The sequence below is a fragment of the Coturnix japonica genome, chromosome 6, assembly GCF_001577835.2.
Source record: "Coturnix japonica isolate 7356 chromosome 6, Coturnix japonica 2.1, whole genome shotgun sequence".
NCBI lineage: Eukaryota > Metazoa > Chordata > Aves > Galliformes > Phasianidae > Coturnix > Coturnix japonica.
In genome coordinates, this window is record NC_029521.1 from 17,363,069 (window position 1) to 17,382,928 (window position 19,860).

Sequence of the window (19,860 nt, forward strand, 5' to 3'; positions counted from 1 at the left end):
CCCTCACTTCCGAGCAGCTGATGGTTATTCATCTGGCACAGCTGTAGCTGAATGAAGCAGCATGTCTTCTATCAAGGTAGGCATGGCACAACAAAAAATCCAGTTTGGATTCATTTCTTCTCTAGCCTCTGCCATTCCAAGTACTTGCTACTTGCCCAACCTCAGGGGTACAGCTGCAGGGCAACAAGAAAGGGGGGGTGGAAATACTTACAACCTATTTTTCTTTCTTTGCTAAAGCCAAGACCAGAAGGCTATATACTGCAACACTCTAAGTCAAAACACCATGAAATGCATCAACTTTTTTGTCTTGAAGATTCTCAGTTAAACTTCTTCCTAAAACACCCACAGGTAAGGGGGAAAGCATTTAGAGAGGCTGACTGCTTCTGCAGTATCTCCATTTCACAATGAGGCCTCTCTCTGGGCATGCCCCTCTGACTACCTTTAAAAGCCAGGACCCCCACCACACTGCAGGGCATGCAAAGGTGGTTACAGAATGGAGGACACCTCTGGCTATGGGCTTCCTGCAGACGTGTACCTTCCTTATTACCAACTGTGAGTATTTACTGCAGAAATGCAAAAGCAATTTGTGAGGCTTAGGTGTTCCCTTTGGTGCTTGCACAGGGAGAGCGGCAGTTTATGTTATTGCTGCTGCTGTGGGGGCTCAAAGCCCACATACTGTTCCTTTTACACGTGGTTTTTGGCCCTCCTCTCCCATGAAAAAGGGGATACTGTAAGAATTATGTTTTTCTCTAAGAGCAGCAGTGGGAAGCACAGGGATGGCGCTGCCTGCACGTGTCTTCCATCCTCGCTGCTGCTGCTGCTAACCTGGCGAGCTGTGAAATCCCATCGCGGTTCTCTAGGGGGTTCACCCTACGGCCTCACGGTGCCCATCCTTCCCTTTTCTCTCTCCACCTCCTCTTCCCCAGATCTCACGCACTGCCGGTGTCCCCGCTGCATCTATCGCTGGTTTTATTATCCTTGTTCTCACAAAAAAAAAAGGGTTATTTGCCGAATACCCCGTCGATTCCCCGTTCCGACCCCAGTTATCCCCGCACTGTTTCGCTTTGCTGCGCAGGGAGCTGCTGGGCTCCGTGCTCGGGGCAGACCGGGAACGGCCGGGCGGGGAGGAGCCGCCGGGTGCCGCCGTGGCAGAGCTGCGCGGCACGGCGGGGAATACGGCAGTCGGCGCTGGGCTGGAGGCGCGTTTGGCGGCAATACGGTAACGTGAGGGCGGGCCGGGTCCCGCCTGGCTGCCGGCTCTATGGTCCCGGATGTGGCCGCGCCGGCGGAGGGCGCTGTCCGTGCGCTCCGTCTCTATGGCGTCTCCCTGCGGGGCGGGCTCCGCGCCTGCGCGATGCGGGCCGGCTGCCCCCCCCCGCCGAGGCCGCGGTCCCGTTTGCAGAGCGGCGGCTGTCAGCGGTCGCGGCGCCGCCGGTGCTGAGCAGCGCGCCCCGCCCCGCCCCGCCCCCCTCGGCCTCCGCCGCGCCGCTGGGGGGGCTGCGCCGCCGGCACCTGCGGGGCTCCGCGGCGGCAAATGGTGGGGCCGGACGATGGCGGAGCTCCGGGCGGCGCGGCCGTGCTTCCCGCGGGCCGGCAGGAGGCGGCGGCGGCGGAGGAGGAGGCGGAGGAGGAGGACGGAGAGCGGGATGGGAGCCGGGGCCTGAGCCGCGGGAGCGCCGGGCCGGCGGCGGGGCGGGAGCGGCTGCTGCAGCGGTACCTGGCGGCGCTGGGCCCCGCGGCGGGCGGGCGGCGCTGCCCCGAGAAGGCCGCCAACGGGGCCGCCTGCGCCGTGGGGCCCCGCGGGAGGATGAGCAACGGGGACGCCGGCTTCCTGCTGCCGGGCGGGCCGGCGCCTCGGGAGGAGGACGAGGAGGAGGAAGTGAAGCTGCACAACGGGGGCTTCCTCCTCTGCCCGCCCGGCCCGGGGGGCGGCACCGCCGCGGGCACCGCGTTGGAGGAGCCGCTGCGGAGCTGCTGCCTGCGGGGCGAGGCGGGGGGCAGCCCCCCCAGCGGCTCCGCCGCTCCCCCCGCCTTCACGGACGTGAGCCTGAACTCTCGCAACACGTACGAAGTGAGTCGCCGCCGCAGCGCCCCGGAGCACCTGCCTCCCGCCTCCGAGCCGCCGCAGGAGCCGGCAGAGAGGGCCCGGCGGGCGGGCATCGCCGGTGCCGGGAGCAGCTTGGCCGAGTTCTTCAGCAGGTACGGCCGGGAGGGGCGCGGCGGTGAAGCGGCTGTCACCGCTGTACGGACGGTGCGCTTACACTGCAGCCTGCTGCGGGCACCGGAGCGCTGCGCTGTCTGGAGGAACTTAGTGGTGCTGGTGGTTAAACGGATGGGAAATAAGGAGAAACTTTGTGTCGTAGCTCTTGGCCGTGCAGGAGGTGTGTCCTGGCTGTGATAATCTACAGTGCGCTCTGTTTGTCTTGTCCTTAAAGATGGGAGTTAAACGTTTGCTGGTTTCTGCCAGTTCTTTTGCTCTCCAAACTCTGGGACTCCATTGTTGTCAGAAAGGAGAGTAAGATTAAATTTGCTGACTAAAAAGAGTTGATGTGGAAGGGCAGTGAGTATCAAGGCATGATCTCAAACAGAAATGGGCCTCTTTTGCCTGCCATCACAAAGGGAGGAGGTGGGCTCAGGACTGAACACAGTGGTGTGAGCACAGCTGCGATGCCTGTGCTTTGTGTCAAACACGGACTGTGAGTTGGTCCCCTGTCCCCACTGTTTCTAGTGGGCATTTCCCCCATCCCCCTTTTCCCCACTTTCTTTGCATTGCAGTATATTGCCTTCCCTTTGCCTCCTTGTTGATTGAGAGCAGTAGCTTAATGAACTTCTGGAGAACATTGGCTCCTAGAGAAGGCAGGACTTGGCGTGCCATGGAAGTTGTCAGCAGACAGGGACACTTTCAGTTTTCAGTGTAATATCTGGAAAAACATAATTGCCACAACATTAATAACAAATTAATGTTGTGGCAGAAGCCAGAGTTGTGATATTGTGGTGAGGGATGGGTTTGCAGGGAGCTGTTTGGTATCCTCTTGCTGGCCCTGCTGGCTGTGCTGGGTGAGCAGTGCTGGCCTCAGGGACTGCCTCCAGCTCTGTGTACGTGTTGGTGAAGGTGCTGTACTTTGAGCTGATCGCATCTGGGCAGCCACAATGAGATTCATTAATGGAGCCTGGTTCTAGTTTTTTTGTTTTTTTTTTTTCCTGCTATGTTTTTTTAAGCCCAAGCTTCTTTTACGTGATGCTCTTGTGTGCAGAATAACATGAGTTTGTGTTCTTGATGGCTTAGAAAACTGGTAATGAAACTTTATTTTGTAATTTATGGAGGCAATCTGTTGTTCTGATCTACTTCTGATGTTTTAAAAGCCTGGACTTCTCACTTTCTTAAAGTGTTTAGTTGCCATTGTGAATGGGTTTTTCTCCAGTCCTTCAGAAAGAGAAATTTGCCTTGACTCAGCAATAGGGACTGCAATTATTGGAAATCACCTATGATTGAATGCTCACCTCTTGTCACCCTTCCCTGCAGGTGATTGCTGAATGTTTGAGTCAGCAGGGAGTCATAAATGGTGCTGTTCTCCTGAACTTTAGATTATGCTGTGTGTCAGTGTCCTGTGAAGCCTCTTTGTTAAGAGGGCAGCTCGCTTCTGTTTCGTCAAGACATAAGCGTTTTTCTCAGCACTGGAGAAAACGGATGGGCTGTGCTAAGCACAGGTGTGTCTTTTATAGGATGCTTCATGCTTGTAATGCTCTTTGTCTAGTTTACAAGCTGTCTGAAATTCAGTAGCTCCTCTTTTTTCCCCAAGAACTGTAATTGTACGGCCCTTTCTTTTGAAAGGTTGGCCTTTCTTGCTGCTGTTCGGTTGAGAACTGTGGGAAGGCGAGGAGGAAGTCTGTGTGAAAGCTCTGTGTTGTAACTGCCTGACCAGATGAACTCCCTCGCCATGGCAGATCTGGGTTAGGAGGCCGCACTCTCCAGCTGCTTATTTCCATCTCCTTAGCTATCAGCCTGGCCTGCCCTGCAGCTCACTGAAATGATCCATGTTCGGTCTTTGTGTCTCTGAACTGGAGGAGCAGCTGCTGAGGGGAGGAAGGGGGAAGAGAGCAGCTGTGCAAAATGCTCCTGTGTGGTTCTGTAGCAGGGAGAAGTGCCTGTGCCCTCCAGGTGGGGGGAAACTTTCCCTTTATCTCAGAAAAATTGTTTCTGACAGGGTTTGCGGATATTTTTCAGTAAGCATGGAGTGTAGTATTTCACCCTGGGTGAAATAATTTGGCATGCATGCCAAATTGCTAATCCTATCAAGTCGATGCTAACAGCTTTTTAATGGAAAATAACAGGTTTTGCTGTCTTCTTATTCTAGTTCTTTGTTTCTTTCGGTGTATGAAGTGGGATGCCTCTCATGTGGGGTGTGTGGAGCAGGGTGCAGTGGTAAGGCCCCTCATCTCCGCTGTGCTGCTGCCATGGTTGGGTGCCTTCTGGAGAGTCACCTCTTGTTGCTTTGTACTCCTGCACAGGGTTTGTAGCACAGCTGTGAGTAGGCGCTGTTCTGAGCTCTGTGGTCTTGCATAGCAGCTTACAAGTGCAGCGTTCTTAGGTTATTCAGCTGATTTTAGGTTGTCCCAGTGGCTTATTGTTGAGCACAGAATAATTAAGTGAGGGTGTTAAATGGACAGTAGAACTGAGGCAGGGATGGTTACCAGATCCTGCACCTCTTTTGATGGTGATTTTAGATCATATTTCACAGGTCTTTCACAGGCATTTTCTAGACTCTTGTAGCTATTGTTCCTTCCTGAACTGCACATTTACTTGATCAGTGTAGGTACCTGGTAGCTGACAGAGTTCCCGATTGCTTTCTGAGCCCTGGGTTCAAAGCTTAATGTTGACGACAGCAGTGCTACATCCTTTATTGTTGTAAAGCACCATTTTCCCAAATGCTTGTTTTCCAGAATTAATCTAACAAGCTTTTCTTTTCCTGATAAGATCACAAAGAACTCAAATTGTAATTACCAATGCAGGTAGGTCTTTAGAATTTGCTGAGAGCAGCAGTGCTATGGGGTTGCAAAAGCATGCATGGTGTTGGCATACGTATGCATATAGAAACTGCCATTAGTCTCATCCTTCCTTCCTCACTTAGAACTGCTGCGCTGACTGCCCAGCTATCTTGAGAAATCTTCACTCTTGGAGATGGTAAGAAGCTGAATGGAGTTGATGTTTGTAGGAACAAAGAACTGAGAAATTGCTCAACCCCACATTTTCCCCCTTTCTGCGAATGCGGTTCTGTGATTCATTCAGTAGGTAGTTCTTCACAAGCTGCTAATCTTGCTTGGGGAAGATGTCCTTGACAGAGACTATAGAGGCTGCAAAGCAGTTGTCTGAGCAGCGCTGCTCGTGTACTGCAGAGCTGTAGCTTACTTTCCATTTGTTATGAAGTAGCACTTGCACTTTTCGACCTCTCTGACACACCTCGTGTACAGTTGCATCTTGTGAATGCTGAATACAGAATTGATAGTTCTATTTGTATGCAGAGCTTTTCTGGTTCATACGAATTTCCAGGGGAAGAACTGTGTATCTGTTTTGCAGGGTTTGGGTCCAAAAAGAGTTGAGTATGAACTGTCCTTGCTGCCACAGATCTTCCCACCCTTCTGTCTGTGCAAAGGTCAAAGAACTGTTTGCTGGAGTTTTGCAGGGATTAATCTATGTTTGTGTATTTTCTTTACCTTAGTTCTTGTTGACATCCTGAAAGACTTGTGTTTTCTTTTTCTGTCCAGACCTGGGGGTTAGGAGTGAGAGATAAAGGGAATAGGGGTTACAGAGTTTGTAACAGGTCAAGGAAATATAATGACATTCCTTTCAGAACCTGAACCCAAATCTTAAAAGCATCACTGTCACTTCAACCATAATTCTTTTTTCCCTGAGTTAGAGACACATTCAATTTCTTAGAAATAAGGAAAAGCATTGGTATGATCAAAATGTAATTTTTTCCATAGGTTCTTCCCACACAGTTCACTAAGAACAATTTATTTTGTTTAGTTGTGTTGACAAGGCGGCCAGTTTCTGGCTTTCAGTCATATGAATGACAGGTACTGGCAACTTAGGGATATGCAGTCTTCAAAGTAAGACAAACAGTACTAACTGTTTCAGCTCCAAACTCTGCTAGTAACTGCACACACAGTAAACTGTACTAGAATTGTATGACTTTCTTAGTGCACATGTAAAAGCTTTCCACAAGTGTTCTGCTATAGTGAGGTTACCAAAATGGCAGCAGCCTTGTTGTTCTGAGTGAACTCATTCTGAGCAGCTGAAGAAAACCAGCAAGCTCTCAAGGTCTGAGAGTTGAAAATAGCTGTTAGACAGTTTTGAATGGGAAGTGGAGCAGATTGCAGAGCACAGGGTTGTATCCCTGGCTTGCTCTGAGCTTTAGGTGTTGCACAGGTGGCTTGCTGCTCCTCCTGTTCTGTAGGCAGCTGAGGGGTGGCCAGGGGAGTATCTTGCTCACTTTGTAAAGCAGTCATCAGATGACACTGAAAGGAATCGCTTGTGCACGTTAATTTAAGCAGTATAACAGATCAATAATGTATTCTTGCATTCTGTAACATCTGTATAATTATTCCTACAACAGTGATGTTAAGTGTATCATGAATTGCTAACTATGCTAGAATACCTGGTATGTTTATTGGCAACAAATCACAGTAGTACATTGCAGCATTAATTGCACAGTCGAGTAAGTGATGGGCACTCCCTGGGACCTGAGAGGAGGCTGGTGGGGACATCTTGGTGAATGGATGTAAGAATTTCTGTTGTCGGATAACAAAGGGAATGCCTCATCCCCACTGCTGGTACCTGTCTTCTCATCCTGTGTGAGCTGCTGGAGCTCCTCAAGCTACGGACTGACAGATATGATTGGCTTTGTGGGATAAGTGGTATGGCATGTATTGGCTTGTAAGGTATGGAGTGTGGGGATGGATGCAGCAAATGCACTTGGGATGTTATTGATGCAAGGAAGAAAAGGGGCTTCCCCTTAGTGGAGATGAAGCAGCTCTGCTGTTGTGTGGGTAGGGAAAGGGCTCTTCTAATACTGTTTTGTTCATGGTATGTTGCTGGTTAACCAGCTGTGGCTTGGCAGGAATGTTTTCTTGGTTGTTCAAGAAATAATGATAGGTGCTTGACTGGGTGGTAAAAGTTCTCTGTGTGCTGTGCCTCTGTGATGTAGGATTTTGAGTTTGGCTGCTTGGGCAAGTGGTGATTATTGTTACAAAAGATTAACTATGGAATTTGTTGGGTGTAATGCCTGAAGAGCTGCTGAGCTGCCCAATTAAATATGAAGGTGATAGAGGAGCTTGGCACACAACTCTGTATCGCTAGCTCACTCAGAAGTTATTGTGAGGCTGCACTCATTGTCTTCCTTTACTCTTTTTGTACTTGGGCATCCTGAAATTCACTTTCTACCTGTGTTTCTGACTACTTAAGACAGTTGATAAAGCTAACCTGTGCAACATCTCTTTTGTTAGAAGTATTATTCAGACATTCAAAGCACTGTTTGCCAGTGAGTTTTCTGGACAGGGTGTTCTGCAGTATTGCTAAACACTGCCTACTCATAAAACTTCTGAGATGTTCTTGTGTCTGTAGTAAAACCTTTTGCTACCAGAGTTTGTAAATCCACTTTTGGACTGGTGTCAGCCAGGAGGAACCTGAGTGGTACAGCTGATCAAATTTAGGCTCTCCGTGGTAATTTGTCTGGGTGTCCTCAGCAAGAGGTCAAAAACCTCCTCCTCCCTACTCCTCAATCATTCACAGGCACTCTTTGGCAGTTTATGAGATTTCAGGTATATCTAATTGTAGCTGAGGCTTTAGATGCTGTTTCTGGTGGTGTTACTGATTTGTGTTTCATTAAGAAAGTGAAAACCAGAACAAACAGTGGGCTTGGTCCTGCAAGGGATGCGCACTCTCTTGATTAGCTTATTATAAAATACATAATACAGATAAGACTGTCAGTTTTTACAGATGCAAACGCAGAAGTTCCTTTGCAGAAGGTGGTTTGGGAAACTTTGAGCTGTCTTAGAGTGGAGAGCAAGGAGAGCTTAGTACTGCTGAAAGCTGCTAAAACTAGCCATGTCCTGCAGTAGGTCTGTGTTTGGAGGTGCTAACATCTACCTCCTTGTAAAGAAGTGGTGGAGGATGTGAGCTGTAAAATAAGTTGAGTTCCTTCTCCAGTATAGGGCAGAGCTTATATACTCGTGTTTGAAACACCTGTGTGCATATATTGAACCAAAAGAGACTGCTGTGATTGGAACTAAAAATGTAGAGCACATAATAACTGCTAAATTTATGAGTGTATTGTTTTGTTCTAAATCTCCATGGCAGGAATTGTAACAAAGTCATAAAACCCTCGTGTGTTAACTGATTGCTGAATCTAGCACAAAGCTGAGTGGAAATACAAGAGTAAAGGATGGGGTGAAAAGCAGATGTGTAGAATAGGGAAAATTTGCTCTTATTTTTCTTTTACCCATCGCACTTTCGAGCCATAATAAATAATGTGAGAAAACACTCCTGGCCGTGGGAAAGTGAGCAAATGGCTGCAACTGAAGTCTAAAACAGGGGGTGGGCAGTGATGGGTGCTCTGTTGAGCACATGGCAGGTTTTCATTTGGACACTTCATGAATTCCTACAAATTGTGTACTATGAGTAAGTAGTTCAAACTAGCACTAGAATTGTGCCCTGGTGTGCAAGCTTTGTAAGCAACTCACCAAAAGGTTTCATTTCTTTTAATGATTCATTATTTATGCTGAGAGTTGAGTTACGTTTGTTTCTGTATATAAATTATTGAAAAGTCTTCTTCAAAGCATAGCAAAGGTAATTGCTTATAGTCGAGCAATACTTTTGTGTTACTATTTCCAAATTGTTGCACACAAAACCTTAACAGAGCAACCAAGGCTTGAGTGTGAAGAAAAGTTGTGGACATAACCAGCTTCTGTGTTGTACATATGGTAAAAACCCGCCAATGTGAATGTAGTAATTCATGTTATTCTCTGTTAGAGCCATGAAGGAATTTGGGTCTTCAGAGCTTGTGCTCTGTTCTGAAAGCATGCTTTTAAAAGTGAATAGTTTTGACTTAATGCCTTGATGTCTATAACAATCCTGGGATATACATCTTCTAACTCTTCAGGCACGCAGCTGTCTGGGTAAGCACTACTGAGTACACCTAAGTCACTTCCTAAACAACTTCTTTCTGCCAATTCAGGTGTCGTAGGCCTATTTTGTACCCCAACAAAGCTTATTTAATAATGAACTGCAAGTGAAATAAAATAGACTGTGTGCACAAGCTGAACTCTGTTCTTTGTGGAGATGCAAAATCAGTTTCTTCATAATATGTATTCAGTATTCCAGTGAGTTTGACTTGTTACTTCACATTCCTTTTATTCATCTGGGGATTTTATTGGAGTAGCTGGATTTTAACATGCTCATGTTATTGCAGGCTTATGTGGCTTTCCAGTGTTTTTTAACTTTTTGTCATTTTAGTTAAAATAGAAAAAAACCCACAACCCAAAAGAGGAACCAAACCCAAGCAAACAAAAAAAAATGAAATCAAAGCAAACGGTCAAAATCCAAAACACAAACCACACACCACCACCCCCTGAGCTGTTTGTACTCCTCCAGGGTGCTCGTTTGCATCATTATTTCCGTGCTGGATTTCCCTCCTGAGCCTTCATGATTCTGTGACAACATGTTATGTGGGAGGGAGAGAGGCAGCTCACCATGATGGATGTGGTGCTGTTTCTTTCCTGTTGGCGTCTTGTTTTATTGGACTTAATATGAAAAGTTGTCTTATGCGGTGTCTAATATCAGATATTAGAATGTTCATTAAAAAGGAAAATAGAATCAGCTCTCACTTCCTTTGTTGGTTCTGGTTGCTTTCAAATCTTGTTTTCTCAGTGTTTCCCTGGGTGGAGTTGTGATGATCTGATTCTCTGATATGCAAGAAGAAGTAGAATGGTGCCTCAGATCTACTCTGATGGAGGAGGCAAAGCCCTGCTGGGACCTCCGTGTGCCTTGGCTGACTGATTGCTGTCAGGTTGCTCTGCCTTGAGAACATCTGGTTGTAGCTGCATTGCTAGACATGCTATCTAAACAGCTGGGCTGGTTTTCTGGGTAGTTACATTAGAAGTACTTGAACAATGTGCAGTAAGTCCCACTTACTAGGACTGTATTTTAACTTCCTACTTCGCAACTGAGCTGAATTTCACTGTTTTCTTTTTTGTTGTGGCTCCAGCACAATTGTCACCTCCTGCTTCTCTGTACCCAGACTGCCCAGCAGCCTCTCTATTCTTGTTGCCCTCAGTCTAACCGCAATGTAGTGCTTGGGCTGTGGGTTGTGGTTTTATGGTGGGAGCGGAAAGCTGAATCGGAATCCTCACTTTGATTTAAAGCTAGAGGGCTGAAGGCAGAAAAGGCTGTAAGTGCTGTGTCTCAGTGTTACTGTTAAAATTGCTGGACTCAAACGGGAGGTGAAAAATAAAGTTGATTGCTGTCAATAGTGCAGCACTGTATCTCCATACCAGCAGAGCTATTTTCGTGATGAGTCTTCTGGCAGGCTCTGAGTCTCAAAGCGGAGACTGAAAACCCAAGGATGTGCATTGAGAGTGGACTGAAAAGCAGCTGCAGGTTTTGTTGGGTGTCCAAAGCTGTGAAACACTCATAACCTAGTATTACCTGCATGGCACAGAGCTGCAGGAAGGGAAGATAAACAATGCCTGATTCCACTATAACAGTAGCAAAGTGCCACTCAAGCAGCATTTAGAGTTCACCAATTTATCTTAGCAACAAAAGTGATTTGGAAGGGAAAAGCAGGGTGGAAACAAGCAGTTTGTGTTCTGTGGGTGCCAGGAGGGCACAGGCCTCAATAGGTAAGGAGAGAGCAATGCCCCTCGGTGTGTCACTGCAGCTGCTGTAACTGTGTGATTGTGACACCCCCTAGTGTAACCCAAACCCTGTTAAGTATAGATTTTTTTCTACGTGGTAGTGATGATATTTTATTCAGTGGCTTTAGGTGGTGGTGTTCATCTGGTACTTCAGCTGGTGTATGGTTTGAGAGCACTTCTGTGCATTACCACGTATACAGCTAAAAGGGAGAAAACACTGCGACTGTCCCTGGGCTTCTTTGAAGTGGAACCTCATTCAGTGAGTCAGTGTGGGGCCTCTTTCCTTCTTCAACGAGCATCGTTGCTCAGTTTTGCAGTGTAGATTTGTCAAGAAGTTTTGAAATTCTCAAGTGGATTTTAAGATTCCTTATCAAAATGCTATTTTCTGGGACTTTTCCTGGGATCTGCAGAGCTCATGAATATTCTAAGCAGCAAATGCAGTGCGCTTCCTGCAGCTCAGTGAATGCAATCTGTAAGCGTTTGCAGATGCTGTTCATTAAACAGCACTTTTGTAAGGCTTCACTGTTGTCACCAGCACATGAGAAGGTGAGATGCTGTTAGCTGCCAAAATAATGTATTAAGAGTGTGCTTCCATCCTGAGTTAAGCAAAGCTTATTTGTAAACCTCCCATTAATTACTCTTGGATTAGAATTCCCATGTGAGGTTGATTCTGACATGATTCAAAGCTTGATCAGGTTTTTTTCCTTCAGAAGGAACAGACTTTTATGGAACTCTGAATCAAGTGATGTATTTTTTCACTTGCATATTTATGGAAAAGCAAAATCAGGCCTTTCCTTAGTTCACTGCACCACGGAATGTGTGGAACTATGTTCTGGAGAGCTTGTTTTAGTGTTAGGGTTGTGTTGTTGGCTTATTAAGTGAAGTTTCTTAAGAACTTTCTTTTCTGGTTAATCGTAAACCAGCTCTGATATGGTGACAGGTTGCCATCAGGGTTAAATCTTCCACTTTCCCCAGGGTGGGCAGCAGTGAGGCAGAGCTGCCAGGTGGTGCTGGCAGCATCCCATAGCATGTGCAGCACCTGCATGGTTGCAGCGAGTGCAAGGAGACAGCAAAGGGGAAAGAGGCGAGTGGTGTAACTTAGAGGAAGTATATCAGGAAGGATCTTGGACTTAGAACAGAGGACAGGAAAAAAATGGTTCCTACTATGATCACGTGATGGGTGGCTTTCTGCAGAGTAATCCAGCAGCATAGTCGTCTGTCTGCTTGAGTGTAACTGCATTAGGCATTGGCAGAGGATATCTGCTAAACTGGAGCTGTGTGTGTCTTCCCTGGTTTTCTGGTCCGTGTTATGGAAGTTCAAGAAATTTAACAGAGTTTGCGGAAAATGTTGGTGAATGTAATAGTTCCTCATTTCTTTTTTAAATCAGCGTGTTGCACAGTGACTTCCAGCTTTTTGCTCTTCAGTTTACAGATAGCCTGTTAAGTCCCAAACGAAAATATAGAAGCTGCTGCATACTCTGGACTTGCATTTGGGGAAGAGTTTGGTATTGCTGAAACAGCTTTGGTATTGCACAGAGTAGCTTAGGATTCCAAGTTTAAATTGAATGTTAAGTAATTCTGTATTAGTATCCATGTGACTGCAATGAAAGCTACTTCACTTCAAGTTAATGACTTTAAAGAGAAAGAGAAGGTAGCATGTTGTGTTTGCTGAGCAGTAAATCTCTGCAGTGGTGAATTCAGTTTAAGCTTGAAGTAGATAAAAGTATTTATGTGCTCACAGTAAACAAAAATAAAACCTTCCTTTTTTTTTTTTTTTTTTTTCCCCCCAGAAACTTTTTCACTAAAAGGACAAAGGAACTCAAACCTGCTGTCCAAAGTGCTCCTGGCTGGAAGTTGTTTGGAAAAGTCCCCCCCAGGGAAAACCTTCCTAAAGACTCCAAAATAATTCAGCAGGTAAGTGGACTTGCATGACTCTAGGCAGGAAGCTTGCAAGAATTAATGCATGGGTATTGCAGCTCTGTTGCCGTTATCTCCACATTGCTGCTGTGTGGCCATAGGGTGCTCTGGGAAGACTCTTGGGGGTGAGCTACTGAGAAGGAGGAGTTGGAACTTTGACTTCTGCATTCCTCAGCACATCTCAGTGCTTATAAAACATTAGTACATGTTCAGAACTGTAAGCACTGTAAACATTAAAACTGTTTTATGGCTGTTTAAATCAAAACATCAACACTCTTACTAATTATTCATAAAATGTTGCCTCGTATAATGTGTTACAATTTTATAATGGTAAAGTGATTGCAAAATATTCTAGTCTTGCTTTAAGGTTCAATTCTGAGTTAATTTGCCTGTTTTGTGCAATAGGAGCCTAGTTAGGCTTCTGTATTGTTTTTTATGCAAGCTAGATAATCATTCAGCAAAATTTATCCTCTACAGGCATTCCTGAGTAGTCATGTTACAAAACTGATCTTTTTGGATCCAGCTCATCTTTCCATAGTCCTTGCTTCTTGCCTGTAAGCTTGCTGTGTCAGTAACTGGTGAAAAATTGTGTAGAATTTTGAAGTATGTCATCCTTTCACTTAAGGTGTTTTTTTTAATTTAATCTCTTGAGCTTTTTTTTTTTTAACTTAAAATAGTCACAGCAGTGCAAGTTGTACTTCTTTGGGATTTACTGGGGTACTAATAATTCCAATTTCTAATGCCAAGTTCTGTTACTGTGTTGATTCTACATTTTCACTGAGTGGCTGTAATAATAATAAAAACAGCTTGGTCTTTAAAGGTGAGGAATTGGGAATGTATCGGTAAAGTTAACATACAACACCAAGGCTGAAAGATTTGTTCACTTAAGAAATATGAATGTCCCTTGTGTTAATGAAAACAGTAACTGAATCTCTTGAGCTGCTTTTTTCTTTGTCTCCTCTCTTAAATTCCATATGAGCTGATGTGTTTGGCAGGTGCAAATAGCTGTGAATGAAGCAGTGTTCAGCCATCTCCTGGAAAGAGCTTCATGGTGAAAGAGGGCCTTTTGGGAGCAACTAAAGTGAAAAATGAGAGGTTCTTTTTGAAGGACTTCAGTGTAATGAGTTGTCACACAATGAAATGTAGGAATATAAGGAAATGATGCTATTGCTGCAAGTGCTATTTACTCTGAATTTAACTAGATGCTTTTTCACTACTTTGAAATACACTTTTCTTATGGAAATGTTTTCGTTTTTGGCAGGAGAGAGCAGGTGTATTTAGTTTGTATGCAGATGAATGGTCTTGGCCTTGTGCTATGAAAATACTGTGCTGGAAATCCAGATGTCTCGTCCATCTTGTGGAATGAGCATATGCACAATGCTTACCAATCATCTGCTTCCCATTTTCTAGCAATGAAGATGTTTGTTTGACAAATGAGTTAAATTTTGCAGAAATATTTTTCTTATCCTGTTGCATCTTAGTGTCTGTTTTCCTTTTAAACTGTATTTATAAAATTTGGCTTTTTAAACTTCTGCAAAGTGTCAGAAAAGCAGAAATATTTAAACAGCGTATTGTCTTTAGACATAGTTGAGCTGATCTTGGAGACTGTTTGTGTGGCTTATGTTAGAGTGGTTGCAGAATTAAGATCAGTATTGGATTTGTGTAATCTAGAGAGTTGTATCAGTAATGGGTAATAGTATTAGGTTCTAACTCTAACTAGGATAAAGTATGGATGGTCTCTAGATAAAGCATCATGGTCCTGAAAAACAGCACTTATGAAAGGAAGGATCCTGACTGGTGGCATATTTAGTACAGAGTCAGATCTGCAATATCTGAGAACTCTTGTTAAATTGAGAGGAAGCCCTGATGTATCCATATTTAACATAAATCAAGTGCCTTGTGTGTAAGAGTTACAGTTTAGTTCCTTGTGCATATGTCTTTGAAGTAAAGGCAATAGTTTTTCCTCAAAAGCATTCAAATTTGTTAATCTGGCCATAGCATGGAATGAATAGAGGCACTCTTTGTTACTGACCATGAGTGGAAAACAGCATCTGTACTGTGAGTGACTGACTGAGGTTCCCAGACTCAGCTCTTCACTATTGAGGATGGAACCAAAAGGGGTGCAGGCAAGAATGCACTTACAAGGCCTGTAAAAGCTGATACAAGCTTAATTTGTCCTACTCACCACTATTCTGCTACCTGATAAGTGATGAGCCTTGCTCTTAAATTTCCATGTTTCTGTCCTGGCCGGCAGAAGCTTCCCTTGTTACCTGTTTTGGTGAGAATGACAGTAAATTTGTAATTGCGTCTAAATAATTGTGGCTCACAGTCTGTCAGGAGAGGTTGCTGTACATAACTTTGCAGAGGAGTCTGGTGGTGATTGCAGTGTCTTGAATAACTTCCTCCAGAAGTCTGGAAACTTAATTTGGGATACTCTTTCAGGCATTTTTCAGACAACAGCGTAGCCAGCTCTGCCTTCAGAGACTTTCTGATGAGCACAACTGTAAATTTCTCTGATAGCATATGTGGAAGATAATTACTTTGCCCAAAGCACACTGCTGAGCCTGCATGTTTGTGGAGGTGGCAGAGCCCCTTGCAGCTGCACTGCCATCAGCATGCTCAGGGTGCAGTGCTTGAGCTCCAAGTGGGCCAGAGGCTGAAAGGTCTTGGCAGCCGCCTCTGCCGGCGCTCAGCTGTTGGCACGCACTGCTCCCCTTGGACTTGGAGCTGCCCAGGCAGGATGTGATTGAGGCCAACTCTTTTACTGGACATCTCCCTCCTCTGGGCTTCCTTCCTTCACTGTTTTTTGTTGATTTTTTTTTTTTTTTTTAAAAAGGGAAAATAGCAACTCTTTAGGGTTGCAGATGTCACATGCATTTGATGGTTTTAGGAAGTGTGCCTTTTTTCATGAACTGCAGCTAATAAAACCAGCCGTTATGAGACGTATGTGGTCATTAATGATCAGTTGGGTACATTCTTTTCAGTCTGTAAAGAAATCTGCTTTCAATTAGACCCCCAAAGTATTCTAACACAGAAGCATTTGAAGCCAGAACTGATTTGCAGGATGATGTGTACTGACTGAAGGGCAAGTTCTGTTTGGAAAAGCAAACTGAATTTAATTTTTTGTCCTTGTGGTTAAAGAAGTCTGTATTAGTGATCAAAATAATTCTCAACATTAAGCCGTTATTTTAGCTCTTTTATTAAAGCACTCTTGAATATTTTTTTGTTAACGTGCTTAAAGTTGTGAAACTTCCTTTTCCTAATATGCCCAGGTTAAGGTAAACTCAGAATGTGTGAGTATGCAGTGCAAGGCAAACAGAAGTGAAGCATATACCGTGTCTGTTTCATCAAGAGTTTTGATGGAGTTTAATGGAGTACAGCCAGTATCAGCCTTATATGAAGGGGAGCTTCTGTTCAGATCTGACACATGAAAAGCTTGCAGTAATTTATCGACTGCTTCTTTGGAAGTAAAGTAAAATAATCTTTTCCAAAAGCTGTCACCTTGTACACAAGATGGCAGGTTATTAACTTTAGACCATCAATTCAGCGCTAACTGTGATTTAGATGACTGTCTAATGTAGTTTGTTTCTTACAGCTAACCTCTGAAAATACTCGGTTTGGCTTGCTGTGAAATCTTAAAAGCAAAAACTAACAAACAAAAACACCACCTGTATATGAGGGCTAATAAACTTGTGCATATTTTTCTGATGTTGCTATATCCCATCTGAAATCTAACAGTGAAATCATTCACTGATTCAGCACAACTCCCATGGTCTCACAGGGCCAAGAATTGTCTGAGGCTGCTCTTCAGAGAAACAGATGTGTTTTCAATCAGCCTTCAGACAGCTCAGGCCTTCTGACTTGCAATAGTAATGCTTCAAGCCAGTCACTGTGGTTCCAATTTAAACTGTGCATGAAGCTTTAAAGTGTGTGATGTGTTTGTCAATGAATCTAAGGATGGAATATCTGAAAAGTACGTAAATACAAGGCTGAAAGTTTTTCCGTGAGTGATTATCTAGATAGAGATCACGCTGGCTCATCTTGCACGTGCTGCTGGAAAGATAGAAGGAGAAAGGCAAGAGTTCTGCCTGTTCCTCAGATACAGTCAGAAATACATTGGTAACAAATTTCCCTGACACGGGGATGGACAATGAATGTGTTGTTAAGTCTTGTAGCACCTAAATAGCATTTAGTCTGCTAGTAGGAGTGAAAAGACTGTGATGTTCTTATTTGCAGATGTGGTAGTGGTTAGATTCTCAAGAAATGTGTGTCATCTTTCCAGAGCATATGTGCAGTCAGAAATGCTGCACTACAGGTAAAACATTTGTGTTTTGAAATATTTCAAGGACCTTCCCCTGTAATTTAGGCTTCAGTAATGATTATCTTGTCAACAAAGTGGTAATGAAGCTTGTAGGATCTCAGACAAATGTTCCTCTGTTTGCAGAAAGTACATAAAATACAGCCCAGCTACAAAAACTTACCTATCTGCTTTGACAAGGAAAACTTAATCAATGAGGACTTCTGGGTCTGCTTTTTGACAGTACAACTCCTTTTCTACTGCACCTTTGAATTCCTTTAGCAAAGGGTGACAAAATAATTATGTTTTCTTCTCTTAAGACTTAAGGTTTTGCAGGGTTAGCAGACAACTTGCTAAGCTTGATGTGCTGTGGTAGCAAAGTCATTGTTCAGGTTGGCTAGATCAAATTCCAAGAGCGTAGGAATTAGCAAAAAGATGCTTTTGATGTGGTAAGGATGTACATGTTTTAAAATTCCTGTTTTTTAAATAAGCTTTATCTTTCTGAGGCTGGTATCGTATTTCCATACTGAAAAAGAGAAAGTAGTGTGGCAGCATAGATGGAAGCCTTCAGATTTCTCTTCTCCTTTGGTATGCATGGTGCAAGAAGAGGACAGAAATAACATTGAAATTGTGATAAAGAGCTTGACTCCTCTCACTCTTCCTGGTACTATAATAAAATGCTTGTGAGGAATGGCTTTGCCTGTTTAGGCGCTCCTCTTAAGCTCAAACTTTTCCATTAGATAGCTGGGTTCAATCTAGAATGGAAGCCTACAGAGCTTTGGCTGTATAGGGTCTCCTGGACATACTATTGCCTGATCACCTCGTTCAAATACAGTATAAAGGACTACACATTGTTATTTATAATCTTAAATCTGTCCCTTGTAACCCAAGTGACTGTTTAGAGCCTTACAACCATGTCCAGGTTCTCAGCAGCTTGTTGGTCAGGTTGAAGCATGATGCACTTCTGAGCTTTCAATGTAGAAATACTGTCAGACTGCAGTGGCAAAAAGTGGGACTTAACAGTATTCAGTTGGGTGCAAAATGCAGTGTAAGATGAATGGAATGAAACATTAATCATGGAAATGCAGCTTCAGAGCTAACAGTTTCTGGAATGTCAAATTCTAGACCATGATTTGTTCTTTCTCACAGTGTACCTGCTGAGGGTAGTGCTGAACACGCTTACAGGTGGTGTGGACTAGGGAGGGATGTTACACCAACACCTTTTGTTTTTCACTTGAGAAAAGTGCTATGGAAAAAGATCTCCTTTTGAGCAAAGGTGCTGTTGGAATAAACTACATAATATCACTTAAAAAATAACCCAGTGGGAGCTTGTACACATCTTGCTTAAGTGTGTAGTCTTTTGTGGTTTTGAGTATTTTGAGGGCTGGAGGAGGAGGAACAACTGCATCTATTCTTTAAAGATAAGCACTTGATGTATGAATTTAAACTGCAGCTTGCATGTTGCTGTATTATAATGGTCTTTTCCTTCATTTATTCACTAAGGCTTTGCTTCTGTTTTTCTCATTAGGATGACAATTCTGGCAGTCTTGCGTCAATATCTGCTCTCAGTCTGTTAAACACAGGGGTATGGAATTTAATATGTTTTTTTTTAGTTGTATTCAATGCCATGCATGGGACTATGTAGCACTCATTAAAAATAGAACCAACATCACATTTTCACAGTAGCATGAATATTTTATGGCACTAACCATCAACTCATTAGATACCATTAGTAAAAACAAAAAAAAGAAAAATAACTTTCACACATGAATCTCACTAACAACTTCAAGTGATAGAGTATTATTGCTTACTAACATACTGCATGTTCTTGAATAGCAGGAGGTGGAGTAAATTACTGTCAAATTCTAGCATTGCCTATGATTGCTGTGCGTCCATACTTAATGGTAACAGTTGTTAAAATGGCTTACATTTTTATTTTTGAACACTCTGTATGGATTTGACAAATTAATATCCTCTAAGCTTATTTTTCCCATCTTTAAGTCACATGAGCAGTAGTGCTTCAGAATTCCAGATGCTTTTAATCATGTTTTCCAGTATAAAACTGAAACTGTAGAAAGGTGTACCTGCTGAAACTCTTGTTACGTGGTGTTCTATCTTTCATTTGCTGAGACTGGTTTGTTTCTGAAATTGGTCCAATGCATCTGCCTTTTTGAAAACAATTCAGTAATCCCACGCTTGATGTTAAACAGGAATAGCACAACTTTGCTGCTTTTCATTCTGTGGATCTGTTACTGTATGTGAAATAGAGCAGTAATGTGACTGCTCGCTGATATATGATGCCTGTGGTTCATGTTACATGGTTCAGGTTCTCTCATCTCTTCTTTATTGGGCCCAGAAGCCCGCAGCTTCACGTGTTTTTGTAAGGAATAAGAGATGAAACTTGAGGCAACTTGTGAAAGATCCATTTGGGGAAAGTATAGTAAGTTAAAGATGGGAGACAAATGATGTGAGTTTGGAAGGTTGATCTAGAAACTTTTCAGCATCTGTTTGGTTTTTATCTCCTATTACATGAGACACGGTATCCTTCCCTGCTTATAATCTGGAAGTAAGAAACAAATGTACTGCTCTGTCTGTCTGAAAACACCTGCTTTCTTAGTTCTGAAAAAATACCTAGAGTATGACTTAAGAGTCTTTCAGTGATATCTGTACTTGCTATAAACACCATCTTGTTTTAAGTGACTTATAGTCAATTCTGGTTCAGTAATTTTAACATA

The 19,860-nt window shown here is 43.8% G+C and overlaps 1 protein-coding gene across 3 annotated transcripts in view; it reads left to right on the top strand.

Moving 5' to 3' along the window:
* Positions 1-482: 482 nt before the first annotated feature.
* TBC1D12 (TBC1 domain family member 12) overlaps positions 483-19,860 on the top strand; it is a 35,654-nt gene continuing 16,276 nt past the window's right edge. Inside the window, exons 1-3 of one of the 3 annotated variants that reach the window (XM_032445624.1) lie at positions 483-552; positions 12,702-12,825; positions 18,654-18,710. In XM_032445624.1, coding sequence (XP_032301515.1) covers positions 494-552; positions 12,702-12,825; positions 18,654-18,710 — 240 coding nt within the window. In that variant the 5' untranslated portion in view covers positions 483-493. Of the gene's footprint in view, positions 553-1,452; positions 2,200-12,701; positions 12,826-18,653; positions 18,711-19,860 lie in introns of those variants that run through there. The other 2 variants (XM_015867108.2, XM_032445623.1) reach the window with 2 other exon arrangements.